We start from the raw sequence: 16,931 nt of genomic DNA on the forward strand, positions 1-16,931 counted from the left end.
AACAAAAGTGAGTACAACCCGAAGTGAATGCGGGCAAATTTTTCCCAAAGTGTCAATATTTAGTGTGACCACAATTATTTTCCAGCACTGCTTTAACTGTCCACACCTCTATGATGACATCACAGAGCTGGTGAATGTTAGATAGGTGTGGAGACCTTTACACTAAATTATTTTTGGCAAGGCAGTGGTCGTTTTGGAGATGTGTTTGGGGTTCATAAAATATTGGAACTCTGGCTCTTTAACACAGTTTCTAGAGTGAGAGAAAACTTTGATATCACAGTACATTTTGGTATTCATCGTTCATTCAATGAATTGTAGCTTCTAACAGCTGTCAGCACTCATGCAGCCCCCCAAACAATGACTCTCACACCACCATGCTTGACTGTAGGCAAGACACAAAAGCCTTTGTACTCTTCATCTAGTTGCCCCTAGACACTTGCAACCTGCTGAACCAAATACGTTTATCTTGGTTTACTAGAGGTCATGATTCCAGTAATTCAGCAAATTGCCAATGGGCCTTCTTGTGCATAATCTTTAAAAGTTTCCTTCAGGGAGAGCAGCCATGAGAACCAATTTGATTCAGTGTGTGGCACATGGTCTGAGCACTGAAAGACAGACTCCCAACCACTTACAACCACGTACAATGCTGGAATCACTCATATGTTTATTTTTTAAAAGAAAACCTCTGAGCCTGCAGGGTCAACTTCTTTGGTCAAGCATGCCTGTTCTAAGTATAAACTCTTTTTATATGGTCTTGCCAAGATACTGTAGTTCTGCTTCACAGTATTGACAATATTCTCATAGCCCAAGCCATCTTTATCCAGAAGAACGTTTTTCAGGTCCTCAGAGAATTCTTTGCCATGAGGTGCCATGTTGAACTACCAGTGACTAGTATGAGAAAAAGTGAGGCTGACAACATCAGATTTATTACTGCTGCCCCTCATTCACACCTGAGACATAACACTGAGTCAGATGGCACTGAGGAGGGATAATGGCTAATTGTGCATAAAATTGGGCATTTTCACTTAGGGGTGCATTAACTTTTGTTGCCTGCAATTTAGACATTAATGGCTGGGTTGAGTTATTTTGAGGGCACATCAGTGTTACACTGTTATTCAAGTTGTACATAAACTACTTCACACTGTATCAGTGTTATATTTACAGTGTGGTCCATTAAAAATACCAAATTAAATTTACAAAAATGGGGGGGGGGGTTCACTTTTGTGAGATACTGTAGATGTTTACAGAGCCTGTACGGAGTCCATGAAGCCTGGCCCTAGAGATACATTGTCTTATAAAACAATTATAGAATATCTATCAGACAGACAGCTATATATAGTAACTGGTCAGGAGAAGTAGAAAAACATGACTTATGTATAAAGCCTGTATTTTTTGCTAAGAATTTTGGCATGTGAAATATGGGACACATTGAAGCCATGAAAAATGCAAGAGCAAGACTATTTCTTTAGCAAATGCAGTTGTGAAATGCACCCTCAATTATTTATTAAATGGTATAGCTGAATATTAATGAAGAGTACAATAAGCCTAACAATGAGCAATGTAGTTAACCAATGAAATACACCCACATGTATGCCCTTAAAACTAGAGCTTTTAATTCATTCACCAGTTAATATAAACATCTTTGTAAAGCTATATTCACACAAGACATGCAGTTCAGTGGGAAGCAAAAACAGTCCTCTGGACCATTGTTTGCATTACCTGTGTCATTGTCAGGTAAGCGCTGCTCAAGCTCCAATTGCAATTGAAATACACAAACAGGAGCTGAAAAAGTACCAGGCATCTCAGGCAGTCAGCTTTGATCTGTGGTATCCATAAGCCATATACCACATATAGTGGAGTTGAAGCCAAGTCCATACTCACCTTCGAAAAGCACCCCCCTGCAGGTCCTCTTCTTACATCTGGCAGCTACAGCTCCATATAATGTTGCGGAACACAGGCTATGATGTCAGCCACTGCTGCCATCATATTGTGCGTGTATTACATCACAGCCTATGCGCCGCAATGTAGCATGGACCTGCCACTGCTGGGGGGGAATCAGAAAGGTGAGTCTTTTTTTATGAGCTGGGCATACTGGGGCTGGCCATATAGTGGGGGCAGGATGGCTATACACTGGGGGCAGACTGAATGGCTATATATGGAGGGAAGCTGGATGGCTATAAACGTGGGCTGGCTTGCCATATACTGGGGGCTGGTTATATACTGGGGGATGGCTGGCTATATACTGGATACTGCATGAATGACTATATAAAGGGGGCAGGCTGGCTGGCTATATACTGAGGGCAGGTTGGCTAGCTATATACCGGGGGGCTGACTAGCTATATACTGGGGACTGGCTATATACTGGAACTGGCTGGCTATATACTGGGCTTGTTGTTTATATATTGGGGACTGGCTATATGCCAAGGGCTGTTTATATACTCTGGCTGGCTAACTATATACCGAGGGCTGGCTGGCTATATACTGGGGAAGGCTGACTATATACTGAGGGCTGGCTGGCTATATACTGGGGGCTGTATATATACTGGGGCAGGATGGCTATATTCTGAGGGCTTGCTATATACTTGGGGCTGGCTGGCTATATACTGGGGGATAGCTGGCTATAAACTGGATATATATATCTATATATACTGGGGGCAGGGTGCTGTCTGGCTATATACCTGTGCACAGGGGGTTGAATAGCTGTACACTGGGGGGAGGCTGTGACCAATGCAATTCCCCCTAGTATTATACTCGAGTCAATAGGTTTTCCCAGTTATTTGTTCTAAAATATAGAATATTCTGACTATATACTGATATATATATATATATATATATATACATATATATATATATATATATATATATATATATATATATATATATATAATGAAATATATACTGGTCTGTAAGCTGTATAATAAACACAACATATGTGCTTTGTCATATGTAAACTATCATTCCCCTAGATCAGTGCTGGCTAACCTATGGCACTGGTGCCAGAGGTGGCACTCAAAGCCTCAGAGCCCTTTCTGTGGGCACTCAGGCCATTAACAGAGGTGACTCCAGGTATCTTCTTGCTGTTGCTGTGCACAGAGATATTTTAAAGTGACAGCTCTACCTGGGACTACCGGAGGAGTGGGAAGGTGTGGACAGATCTGGATTATCATTGTAGCTCCTGCTCCGGCCCTGACAATTCTTCCTGTTTATGGGACCCTAGAGCGAATCTACCTTAATCATCCTCATTTCTTCCATTTTCTGCTTTACTGGTTTCCTCAGGGTGCTGATATGAATGAAAGCTGTGACAGAGAAGAGAGTATAAATCTAAAATTAAATTTCTGTGTTGGCACTTTGCGATAAATAAGTGGGTCTTGGTTGTAGTTTGGGCACGCGGTCTCTAAAAGGTTCGCCATCACTGCCCTAGATCATATTAAAAAGGATAAAATAAAGTTTTAATCTGCACTCTGACCATAAATTACAGACTTGTGACCCACAAGGACAGTAAATTAAATATTTTACATAGCTTTGTGTCTCTTTACAGCCTTATTAATGAATCCCTCCGGGACCAACTACTAGTTACTATCCAGAAGACCTTCACCTATACTCGAACCCAAGCACAGCACCTTTTTATGATCCTTATGGAATGTATGAAGAAAAAGGAGCTGGTAAGTATTTACTTAATACATCCCCTCTTGATGTGGCAGTAAAAAAATCTGTTAATATTTATTATTAGAGATGAGCGTACCTGAACTTTCCGTTTGGGTTTGGATGCATCCTACGCACACCCTAAAACATTGTTGCCATATTGCTGTTCGGCCTCCAATACAGCAAATTGACGTCCATGGCCAACTAACCATTTCTATGATTGTCCAGGGAGGCACCATTTAACCAATTATAGTGAAGGTAGTTGGCCAGAGAGGTCAATTTGCTGCTAATCGTGCAATATATCCAGGTCGCGGGGAACCCACCCATACCCCGAACCACAACAGAAAGTTTGGGTCTGCTCATCTCTATTTATTATCGGACCAAAAGAGGGGGCAGTTGTCAATTACTATACATAGACATGTTTTAAAAAACCTTCTATAAAATGTAATACTATTTTACCCTTACTGCTGGGAACATGATGAGTTTTTAATATTTATTGTCTACAAGCTTTGCTGCCAGCTGCCAATTGACAGATTTCTCTCTATGCGCAATATAGTCAGTCAGTCAGTCATGGGGGGTCTGTACAAGGACACTGCTACTGCTATTGCAAATCTAAAAAAAACAGCAATTTTCTAAAGTGTAGTGAGAAAAAAAATCTTATACTGGAGCCCCATAAAGAAGCCTTTAGGAAAATTACTGAAAAAATCCATATTTATAGCAAACTGAGATTAGTGTCTGTAGAAAGAAGCTATGTGTAATACAAGCCTTCCTTAAATGTTATTTAAATTCATTAATGTTATTTAAAACATAAGGCAATTTTATGGGTAAATTTAACATTTTGGACATTCCAAATACAACAGCTGTTGGAAGTCAGAGGGGAAACAGTTGGCATTGTTTGTCTGGATCTTTGTTCTGCAATTGATTATGTGTAAACCACACACATATAGCCGCCTACTGGCATTGTTTATGATTGCTGGGCATTTTCTGGCCATGTCTGGTATCACTTTCCAAACCTTCACAAATGTTCTATTCAACGTCTTCTGCTTCAGTGAGAATTGAAAAGGTCTCAATGCAATGCCGTGCAAGGTCTCCAGGCTTTATTGATTAATGACTCGGCCTCAGAATTCAATAACAGGATTCATTCTTGCATTGAGCCATGACCTTGTAACAAGGTAGTCCTCATGACAAAAATGACAAAATCTTACTGTTATTCACCTAGACATCTAGCTTCATAGGTTGAAATGTGTATTGTGTTAAATTGGTCTGTATATTACTAGTAGATAGATACATGATGAAAAGCACTAAATCAGCATTGCAGGAAACTAGTCAAAAATAGGCATCACTCCAAAAATAGGAATTATTCAATCATTCAGTAGCAACATTTGATTTGTTCCATACAGATTGAGAAACAGCTGAAACTTGGCGAATTGCCTATATTTGATTTCAATAGATAGATTGATAGATTTATAACATTTTGGGCCACATGTATCACTTTTGTGCTCCTAAGTGAAGTTGTTGCGACTAAATTCTGGCGCACTGTTGCGTCAGAATTATCACAAGCTACAACCATCTGTGATAAGTTAATTTTCTGCCTCTTATTAATCACTTTACTTTAACACAGTTTAGGCGCAATTTTGGTGCAGTTTCGGCACAATGTTAGATTCAGGCTCTTACATGTGATCCTGCTACAAGCTCCTCTCTGCTACTTCCACATCCCAGAATGAAGGTAACACTCACAGCAGCACCCATGTGTGCGATACCCTGCACCCAGTGATCTCCTTGGCAGGGGCTTCTCCTGGAGGGGGTCCCCCAGTGCTGATCTCCTGCTGCCCCCCCCCCCCGTAATTCTGCAAAGTATCACCCTCAGACCCCTGTGTGGTTATCTTGCTACACAGGGGACACTTGTCTGTACCATCTGCAAACTTCTCTCTGAGCTGAGGCTTCTGCAGAATGTTTTGTAAATAGGAGGTGATGAACTGTAAATAGAGTCTGCAGCTCCTATCTGCAGTGTCTTTAAAGGGAACCTGTCACCAGGTGACCCATTTTTAGCACTCCCCCAGTCCCCACAGAGCATAGTACATACACTGCCAAAGTGTTTTTATATTAAAAATTGGTTTTACAGAAAAAAAGATATGTTATATTGTACCTTTCATTAGTATTTGCTGTGTGACTAGGCAGTTGCCAATTGGGAGGGGCTGGAAAGGAGCAGTCCCCCCCCACCCTTGGGAAACATGTGACCTTTTCAAATATATGAAAACACCCATCACTGGGCTTAGCGACGCCCCCTGCTCCTCTACAGCCAATCCCGAGTGTGGGGAGTTATTCATATATTTGAAAAGGTCACATGTTTCCCAAGGGTGGGGGGGAACTGCTCCTTTCCAGCCCCTCCCAATTGGCAACTGCCTAGTCACACAGCAGATGCTAATGCATACAATATAACATATCTTCTTTTTTTTTTAAAACCTATTATTAATACAAAACACTTTGGCATTGTATGTCATATCTCTGTGGGGACTGGGGGAGTGCTAAAAATGGCTCTCCTGGTGACAGATTCCCTTTAATGCCTGTATTATCTGTACTAGTGTCTGGCTGAGCTCTGCTGCTGGGGATGAGCTGCTCTGCAAAGGGGCTCAGTGTTACTTCTCAGTTATCGCCACCTTTGTGCTGGAGTGTTTTTGCGCCCCTTTTTTGCGCCTAAATGAAAAGTCGCAAGTGATGAATATGATTAGGTGCAACAAAACATCTGGATGGGTAAGATAGATGAGGGAAACATGGTTATTTTTGCCGCGCGGCTAGTTTTGCGTTTAATCACAAAAATGGCGGAAAAATGTTGCGCCAGTATGAAAATGCGCAAAAACAACAGAAAAAATGAGTGATACATGTGGCCCTTTGTTACATTTTTACACAGTTTCTTAAAGATAGATAAAGATAGATAGATAGATACATGGAAATTATATGTCAGTGTGATAATTGTGCAGTCAATTTTAGCACCTCCAGAATTATTTCTTCGCCTTATGAATAAATATTAATGGAAATATTCTGCTGTCGTATAACCAATGTATATAACTAATTGCCTTATTGAAATTTTATGTTTATTTATTAGTGGAATGTATGCATTACATGCCATAAATACCCTATTGCGGGTTTGAAAGACGTTCAGACTTGCCACTATTTTAGTTCTTAGAACTGTATTCTGCATATTAAAGATGTTGTAAATGTGTATTCATATTTCCATCATATATCGATTCTGTCACATTAATGAGCATTTTTTGCACATTTTTAGCTTGACTGTTATGTTCTAATAAAAAAAAGAAAGAGTTTTCTCTAACCAGAGTACACTTGGCGGTACAAAAAATTTCTCCCTTTATTTCAAATCTATGAAAACACTATCCACAAGTAGAACCTCAGCAAAATTACAAGACTGACAAATTTCAACAATTATCTAAAAAGATCTTTTTATACCTAGGCCTGTGACCAGGACAAGGGGGCATTCTCTACGTCCAGATTAGAGGTGGTTCTACCGTCGCCATAGACAGGGATTCTTTACTGTAAGAACAGTGAGACTATGGAACTCTCTACTGCAGGAGGTTGTTATGGTGGACTCAAAGTACATGTTCAAAAGAGGCCTAAAAAAATTACATTTAAAAATTATTTAATTCTTAAAAGGTTGGACTTGATAGACTTGCAACTTTATCCAGCCTCATATACTACTGTCTAACTGTCCAAAGCTTTTGATGTGTTCACATATGCTCACATAGGTGTATGATATTTATGAGATGAATGGAACATAATTTCAGTTGCGAGAAGTTGTGAAGCAATGCAATGCAGCCTCTATCACAGTTTAAGCTTGTGCTGACTTCATATTTATATAACACTGCCAGGTAGCCATACACAATAGACACATTTTGGTTGAACTTCTACATTTTGGCTCACTGTCTAAGGTGTTTGGGTAGCCCTGATTATTCAATGACAACATGGGCTGATAGAAGGATCTGTGAATTAGAAGACATGACTCTGGCTGTGGCTTATATACCACCTCCTTATTAAGAATACACACATGAACATCATGCCACCCATGCTTGTGAATAATGGAGGGGGAAGGAATAGCAGTCATGGAGAAAAGGTAAAATGAGCCTTAATCATCACACGAATCAATAAACTGTAACAGTCTGCAATCTAGTTTTATACATTAAGACATGATTACATGAATCCTTCTTGTCACTGATCATACCGTAGGGTCAATCATACAAACCTTTATTTCTTTATCTTCCAGATTACAGTGTTCCGAATGGGATCAGAAGGTCATCAGGATATTGATTTAGCAATCCTGACAGCTCTGCTCAAAGGTGATTACAAGATATCAATATAAATATGAACAGTATTTTTCAACAATGTCTTCATCATAAGGACATTTTATATGTATTAATGCAGTTATTGGGGGGTCATAATATTATTTGCGGCAGCCGTCTTGCCATCTGATTTCATAAAATTCAAAATTACGATTATGCCATAGTTTAAAACGGCAACTTGAGAATCACAGGTTGTGCGCTAATGTCATTCAGCAAATAGCAGAACAGATAATGAGATAATAATATAAAGATACTGAGATACAGAGTGTATAGGGGGGATTTATCAGTTTCTGGCGTAGAAGCACTAAAACCTTAAAATGTGGACATGTATGGGTGTGGATTTGGGAAAAGTGGGCTGGGGGCATGGCCCTTTTCCTACTATGTATCCATATACAGTGTGCAGGCTAAGATAGCTGTCAATGACATAGTGGGACATCTGGTACCTCTAACATCAAACTACATTTTCATGGCTAGTGTCTGTCTCCACTTTCAAGATAGGTTCCCTTTTTTAATAATCATTTAACAAGCAGCAAGAACCAACAATTCAGTTGTGATGTTGGATAAGTATTTTTGTGCAATGCCCCTAAACAAGTAGGAAATATCTTTTCATCACTGTAATTTGTGATGGGAAATAGTTTTTAATATCTCCATTTACCCTTCAAAACGTGACAATTCTGGCTGCACTGAAGTGAAAGTCTATGTTAACAGATGAATTTGAGCTCCCAGCCATGACAGCTTGACTGTAATAACGCAAGAAAACGGAGCAATCAGTGTAAGATCTGCACTTGAAACAGATATCGTAATCACGGTAACCCAGGAACTCCCCTGGCAATAATACGCCAGAGTATACAGAACCACTAATCTTATAAGCAACTGAGCTGTTTCTAAACCAATGTCTACATTTCCATCACAAATAATACATGGGAAAACATGCTGGCGTTTATATGTTACAGGAAAAGAATGATGTATAAGCATTCTCTTGAACAATGTTCTCAACCTTATCCATCCAAGCATCCAGTATTCACAGAACCCCAAAGAAGCAATCACTTCTAAATTTTTATGAATAAACTCTTCATTGGAAACCTCTGTTCAGAGCATGGATCACTATACTCTATAAATATCCTTTTACACCATGATGTAACTCTAACAAACACTGATACAACGCAATGAGGTCTGTCAAGTGACAAAACCATCTTCAGTTCAAAATAGATGCAATTATACATCTCTTATACCGCTTGTGTCACCCCCTCACCCTAATAGACTGTAAGCTCTTGTGTCATCCCCTCATCCTCATAGACTGTAAGCTGTTGTGTCATCCCCTCATCCTCATAGACTGTAAGCTGTGTCACCCCCTCATCCTCATATACTGTAAGCTCTTGTGTCACCTCCTCACCCTCATAAACTGTAAGCTCTTGTGTCACCCCCTCATCCTCATAGACTGTAAGCTCTTGTGTCACCCCATCATCCTCATGGACTGTAAGCTCTTGTGTCACCTCCTCACCCTCATAGACTGTAAGCTCTTGTGTCACCCCATCATCCTCATGGACTGTAAGCTCTTGTGTCACCCCTCATCCTCATAGACTGTAAGCTCTTGTGTCATCCCCTCATCCTCATAGACTGTAAGCTCTTGTGTTACCCCTCATCCTCATAGACTGTAAGCTCTTGTGTCACCCCCTCATCCTCATAGACTGTAAGATCTTCTGTCATCCCCTCATCCTCATAGACTATAAGCTCTTGTGTCACCCCCTCATCCTCATAGACTGTAAGCTCTTGTGTCACCCCCTCATCCTCATAGACTGTAAGATCTTCTGTCACCCCCTCATCCTCATAGTCTGTAAGCTCTTGCAAGCAGGTCCCTCACTCCTATTGTTCCATATGACTGTTTGTACACTATAAAGTACCATTTTATTTGTATTTCCCCCTTGTAAAGCTCTACAGAATATGATGGTGCTATATAAATAAAGATAATTGTTATCATAGAGGCCCAAAATGCAACATAAGTAGCACCCCAAGCAAAACTTAATCCCCATATTGGCTAGCACACATTTTTTTAGGGGGCACCTGTAGCTGACATGCATTAAAGGGTCAATATGGGGGCAGCAGTTGCTGCCAAATATTGCAACATTCTGACCAGGTGCTTATTCTTTTACCTGCACATTGCTGCCACTCAGCTAGAACACCTTGGTGTATTAATGCTGCCCTTAACCCTACTGCTCACTGTACTGCCAGTCCCTGGTTCATGGTTCATGGTCACGTTCATGGTGAGATGAGAGCATAAGGCATACACCCCACTGTGAACATGTCTAATAGAAGGCTATGGGGCTGTGAGCCTACTGCAGTTTGTGCGATTAGGTCACAGCCTCTTCTCACAGTCTCTGCACACAGTCATGAACATGCTGAGCCAAAAGTTAAAGGGGTATTCTCATTTTGGCAAATTAATGTTATTGTTTGCATGATGAAAATGTATAAATATTTTCAATATACTTTGTGTATCAATTCCTCAGAGTTTTCTAGCTCAGCCTGCTGTCATTGTGTAGGAAGCGTTATTATTTCCAGTGGACAGAAATCTGACCATGGTCACACATGTGCACGGCTTGTTAGTATCAGGGAGTAATCAGAGCCGTGTGATATAACGAGCTGTAAGACAGAATAGGGCCACTCGGCCGCTTAAACCCTTTTTTTTTTGCTCGTTAAAATTTAACTTTTAATTCTCATGCATTTAAAAATATAAAGACAAAAAATGTGTGAATGAACGATGTTTCTGACCCGATTTGGTTGTCTAAAATTATCAGAGATCTGGAGGTTAACCTGTTTTGGCTTGTTGATCTATCACATTCCTTTCAGGATGCTTTGATTAGTATTAGAGTCTTTCATTCTGGTCAGCTTTCAAACAGAGGGTATTAGTAGGGTAGGGGAAAATTTAGGATTGGGGTAGGGTAGTTCACACCATGCATACATCCCACTGCATCCATCTGCGGTATCCTATAGCTGCTGATTTTCCCCTCCTCTCTCTGAGCTACCTCTATTAGGTGTTTGTCTTTCGTATTAGAGCCTGACCTGACTCTCTATTCCATTAGGTTCCTCTCTGTCTCTGTGCTAAAACCTAATGTCGCCCCCTCCCCCCCCCCGACATGTTTCACCACCTAACGTGGCGTCCTCAGGGGTTTTGGGCAAGCTTTTGCCCCAAAAGCTCTAATACGGTCAGGCTCTAATACGGAAGACAAACACCTAAGAGAGGTAGCTCAGAGAGAGGAGGGGAAAAACAGCAGGTATAGGATACCGCAGATGGATGCAGTGGGATGTATGCATGGTGTGAACTATCCTACCCCAATCCTAAATTTTCCCCTACCCTACTAATACCCTCTGTTTGAAAGCTGACCAGAATGAAAGACTCTAATACTAATCAAAGCATCCTGAAAGGTATGTGATAGATCAACAAGCCAAAACAGGTTAACCTCCAGATCTCTGATAATTTTAGACAACCAAATCGGGTCAGAAACATTGTTCATTCACACATTTTTTGTCTTTTCACTCTATATTTCTAAATGTATGAGAATTAAAAGTTACATTTTAAAGAGCAAAAAAAAAGGGTTTAAGCGGCCGAGTGGCCCTATTCTGTCTTATATTTAAAAGTAACTAAACCCAGCTCACCAATGGTTCAATGAAAACAAAGATATAACGAGCTGTGCACCAGTGTGACCATGGTCTGATTTCTGTCCACTGGAAATAAACAGAAGCTTTGTATAGAATGACAGCAAGCAGAGGTCTAGAAAACCATGAGGAATTGATACAGAAAGTATATTGGAAAACTGTATAACTTTTTGTTCCAATTCCTGCCCATGTTCATTCATACTCCTAATACTTATTTATTTTACATCAAGAACACTTCATATAGATGACATCTAGCCCTAACCAAAATATCATGCTCTTTATAAATCTGAAAGACACGTTCAAAAGGATTTCTGAAACAAAATATTATACATAAAACAAAACTAGATAAGAATAATTATACACTAGTTTAAAGCAATGAAGGGCTCTTCTCATGGACATAATATATGGATATTGAAAAATATCTATACGTCATAAATACATGATAGATTTGGGTCTCACTTCTGGGACACACATAAATCATGAAAATGAAGGCGATGAACCATGTGCCATAGCTGTGCAGCTGTAGAGAGTTGGCAATGTTATGTGAGTGCCCATGCATGTGCGGCCATTCAGCTTGGTCCAATACAGGGGTCAGCAGCCAGAAGTGGATCCTGCATCTGTCATGTATTTAATATCTTGTGAACCACATACAAAACTCTAAGCTTTAAAAACAGAAAATGAGATTAGTGACCACTTGGCTGTATTTGTTCCTGTGTCAATGCCAGGTTTTCTTTTACATGGAAGCCAGGATGGGCTGCTGTGAACAGATATGACTTTAAGCTATGAATAAAGATTTTTCTTGTATTTTTGATATTTGTGTTTGTTAATAGGAAATATCCAATGCACAGTGGCCCACATTTACTAGTAGACTAGAGCACGTTCTTCATGAATCTGTCACACGCTGCTGAGGCACAAAGTGCATGAACTGAGTGCACCGGTTTTTCCAGTTTGCGCAGGTAGTTATGTATAATCTAGGCCAGAATTCTGACGTAGATTGCTTCATAAATGTGGGCCACTATGTGTTCTGACAACATAGACGTGGTATGAAAGCTGTATACATTACTGTATTTTATCCGTATTTCGTGACTTACAATTGCTATTTTCCATTTGCTTATCAGGTGCCAATGCTTCTGCTCCTGACCAGTTGAGCCTTGCACTAGCCTGGAACAGAGTTGATATCGCTCGGAGCCAGATCTTTATTTATGGACAGCAGTGGCCGGTATATTTGTAGATGCTTATGATGTGCTACTGTAGTGTTGCAAAATGGATTTCATTTTTATAGATACCATTATTTATCTCTAAATTAGTTGGTGGCCCCTGGGTCTTTAGTGAACACAAGAGCCTACAAGATGCAGTGAGAGACTGACACAGAAGTCAATTTCCCATGTCTCAACTATAGTGCCATCCACAGCACCAATGCTTGTGGGTCAGAAAGTGTTGAAAGAGTATATGCAGCAAGCCAATTCTTTCCATCTCCCACATGTTTCATTCTTCACTTCACAGCTGTGATCCAATCCCTGGGTGGGGGGGGGGGGAATCTAGGTTTCCCAGTACTAAGTATAAAGCCAGGTTGGAGGGTAATATGTGGGATTGCACTCCCAGCATTCTGAAAATGGCCACCAATTTGAGATTAAGAAGGATCATTATAGTTGGTGTGATGTTGCTCCCCCCTTAAAAACAACACAGCATTGTAGATAGGATGTTCATCTTAACTATCCAACAACAGGCAAACCATATTAATGCGCCTTACTGCCATCTTTTATAGTCAGATTGACGGTTAAATTCAACTAATTTTTTATGTGGGGGATTGAGCAGGAGGATGATAAGGTGATGGCTACACACATATGGGGGAATTATAAATAAGAAGAGTTAAGTTGGAGTGCCTCAGAAAGTGGGCATAAGTCTGGAATCTACAAAAAGGGGAGGCTACAGAAAAGGGGGCATTATTAGTAGATCAGTACAGAAAAGGTGGCTTTAAAAGTGGGAGTATAAGAAAAGGGGGCTACAGACAGGGAGCATTATAAATAGGTGCTAAAGGGAGGGGGAATTTTACAACAGGCAGCACAGGAAAGGAGCATTATCAAGTGTAGGGGTCATAGGAATGGAGCATTATACTTTGTGGGGGTCACTTAGTTGAGCATTATACAATGTAGGGGTGTACTCTATTTGTTTTCCATGAATTAAGAAAATTACATTACAAGTATTGATGATTATCATTTTATGTAACAAAATGAAATCAGATTTTTTTTTTCCATTAATAATTTTGGTTCTATTAGGTTGGGTCTCTGGAACAAGCAATGCTAGATGCGCTGGTGCTGGACAGAGTGGACTTTGTGAAATTACTAATAGAAAATGGAGTTAGCATGCACCGTTTCCTCACAATTTCCAGGCTAGAAGAACTGTACAACACAGTAAGGAATTTGATATACATTTCATTATCTAACATCATCTTAACCCTTCTAGCGTCACTTTTTTCCTTGACACTCCAAAAAATTTCCACAGTGGTATTTGACTGCACCAGTGACCTTGTCTGTCTACCCATGTGATCCCTGTAGCCAATAGCAGGCCTCAGCAGTGTACTTCACAAGACCATGGGTATGAGGGCTTGCCATTTTTAATCAAGCCAAGGACCACCAAGGGGGTCACACCGGAGTGGTGGGCAATTTAACAGGAGTTAAAAGTTCTGTTGTTATTTTATGGTATTACCTATTCCTGTCAATATCCTCTGAAGTATACTTCTATAAATTATTCACTTTTCTTCAGAATAATACATCCTTATTATATGTGACAAACACCAGAGATTGTCTCAGTTTCCTATTCAGATGCATCTATTTACTAGGTACCATTTGCGACCTCTGCCTTCTCTAGTAAGTCACAACGCCGGATTCTCCTGGGCTTCTTTGTTACAAATGATCAGTTTGTATGCCTGATATGTATCCCCAGGTGAAGAGCATTACAATATCTGGGATTCATACATATTGAACAATTCTAATATATTTTTTCAAATACGGTTGGGTAGGCATGCTTTCTATTGCTGGGGCTACAAATTATACATGAAACATCTCTAAGGCATCAGCTTTGAAAAGTTTTTATTTTCTTTGATGGCGACTTTGTGATTTAAAAGTAAAAAAAACTAGAGAATTTATTATTTTGTCTGTGCTATTGAGAGTTTTTCAAAGACATTATGACATTGCGCTGAGTTAAGATACATAGATTGCAGTGCTATAAATAAAACACAGATGACATGTCCCAAAAGTAGGAAGTGATCCTATGATGCATTTAAGGCATTTCCTTAAAGAAGACATTCTGCTGCCATTATGGCAAGTTGCTAGGCCATGGCAGAAAGCACTCCGGAAGTCGTATGCAGCTTCCGCAACCTCCTGGTCTCACCATGGACCATCGGCCAATTTCTCCTATTAAGTCTGGACAATTCCAGTTCTATGAAGCCCTTCTTGAGCTCTGACTTGGTCTTGTGTGACTGGGTCCTTCCAGAATACAGAAAGGGCATTGACTAGCAGATGCTCCTTAAGAACAGCTTGGGTTCTCTACCACCAGGAGGACACCATCCCTCTTGGTGCAGGAAAGAAAGATTGGCAGTGGTGCTGCCTACTCACTCTTAGAAATGGCAGAGACCTCACGTACCTACAGCTGATTTAACTGCTAGCTGCAATGTCACTGGTTACTAGCAGGTTAATTCCAAAGTTTTCTAAGCTGCAGTCAGTGGAACGAGTGATAAGCTCATGTATGGTGGTAGGAAAAACCCATGACACTCCTAGTTTGTATATAGGCTCCCGACCAACAGAGTGAATCAGAGTGCCTTTGATGTAAAAGAAATAAAGATTAGATCAGGATCAGCCTCCCCTTAAAATAAGACCTAGTGGCAGTCATTGCCACAGCTCCCCCTACGCCATACATTAATATTAGTAGATCATTTAGATACTGCAAAAGGTTGTGACAAGGGTGAAGAATTCACGGAATAAAATCACTGACTGTTGCATTGCAAATGTACTACAAGCAGCTACCTGGACAAGAAGGGCTCATTTAAGGAAAGTGTTAAACACAAGAGGCTGGTCCAACGGAAATGGAGTCACAAGAAAGTCAGAATGAAATTAAGAGTTTGGATAGTTATAAATGTGTTAAAGAAGTTGTTGATTTGTTGTTTAACAATAAATCTAAATACTTGTTCATGGAAAAATAAGACACCCCAGAAAATAAGACCAGGTGTCTCTTTATAGCTTTTGACTATGCTATATTATTGCTTGTAACCTTTTTACTTTTTTTTACATTTTAGAGACATGGACCATCAAATACCTTATACCATTTGGTCAGGGATGTCAAAAAGGTAAGAATTAGGTACAACAAAAAGAAGAGGTAACTTTGGTCCCCACTTATGCCCCTGATCTTAGCACCTCTCAATGTTGCATGAGCTTTTCTTCAAAGTGTGTCTATTATTTACCATATCTATCACCTCACTTTACCATTACTCATCGCTATGTTAAATTATTACATTTATCAAGACAATTATTAGAAATATCCATGGGAAAGTATTAGTTACTAGTATAGCTGCGCTCACGTGTAGAGTATCAAAAGCTTCAAGTACATCTAAGCTATTTTATGCATAACTAGGTCCACTACAGTATAAGTCTCTGAGGCTTCCATCAGGAGGATTTCCCAGCAAGCCTTGTATATTGAGTGAGATCTATCACATATATATTAAAATTATGTATACTTTCTACATCATAAACTAAGAGGAGCACTTTATCTACAAATATTTACATATTAATATTACATCGAGAGGTAATGTAATAAAAATATATGATACACAAGGATGAAAAGACCACTTTAAGGTCTCGTGTGCAACCCGTGGCACTGGGCCATCCAGTTCTGAGTAGGCCGTCCAGTTCTGGGCACCAGTCCATAAAAAGGATGACTTGGAGCTAGAGAGGGTACATTGAAGAGCCACAAAAATGATAAGGAGTCTGGAGGGTCTCAGTCATGAGGAAAGATTAAAACAACCAGATTTATTTAGTCTGGAAAAGAGACAACTAAAGACATGATTACTTTAGGTAAATATATGAATGGTCCATACAAAAAATATGGAAGAAAGTTGTTCCAGGTTAAATCAAATCAAAAGACAAGGTGGCACTTTCTCCGCCTGGAAAAAACAAGGTTTAATCACCAGAGGCGACACGGCTTTTTTTTCATATGAGAACTGTCAATCTGTGGAATAGCCTGCCTCAGGCGCTGGTCACAGTAGGGACAGCAGAGAGCTTCAAGAAGGGTCTAGAT

At 40.0% G+C, this 16,931-nt stretch overlaps 1 protein-coding gene across 11 annotated transcripts in view; it reads left to right on the top strand.

The window, feature by feature from the left end:
• Positions 1-16,931, top strand: part of TRPM3 (transient receptor potential cation channel subfamily M member 3) — a 415,524-nt gene that overhangs the window by 315,614 nt on the left and 82,979 nt on the right. For all 11 annotated transcript variants that reach the window (XM_072151012.1, XM_072150963.1, XM_072150982.1 and 8 more), the window contains 5 exons: positions 3,539-3,662; positions 7,916-7,988; positions 12,761-12,861; positions 13,919-14,053; positions 15,934-15,984. In XM_072151012.1, coding sequence (XP_072007113.1) covers positions 3,539-3,662; positions 7,916-7,988; positions 12,761-12,861; positions 13,919-14,053; positions 15,934-15,984 — 484 coding nt within the window. The remainder of the gene's footprint in view (positions 1-3,538; positions 3,663-7,915; positions 7,989-12,760; positions 12,862-13,918; positions 14,054-15,933; positions 15,985-16,931) is intronic.

The sequence above is a fragment of the Engystomops pustulosus genome, chromosome 1, assembly GCF_040894005.1.
Source record: "Engystomops pustulosus chromosome 1, aEngPut4.maternal, whole genome shotgun sequence".
NCBI lineage: Eukaryota > Metazoa > Chordata > Amphibia > Anura > Leptodactylidae > Engystomops > Engystomops pustulosus.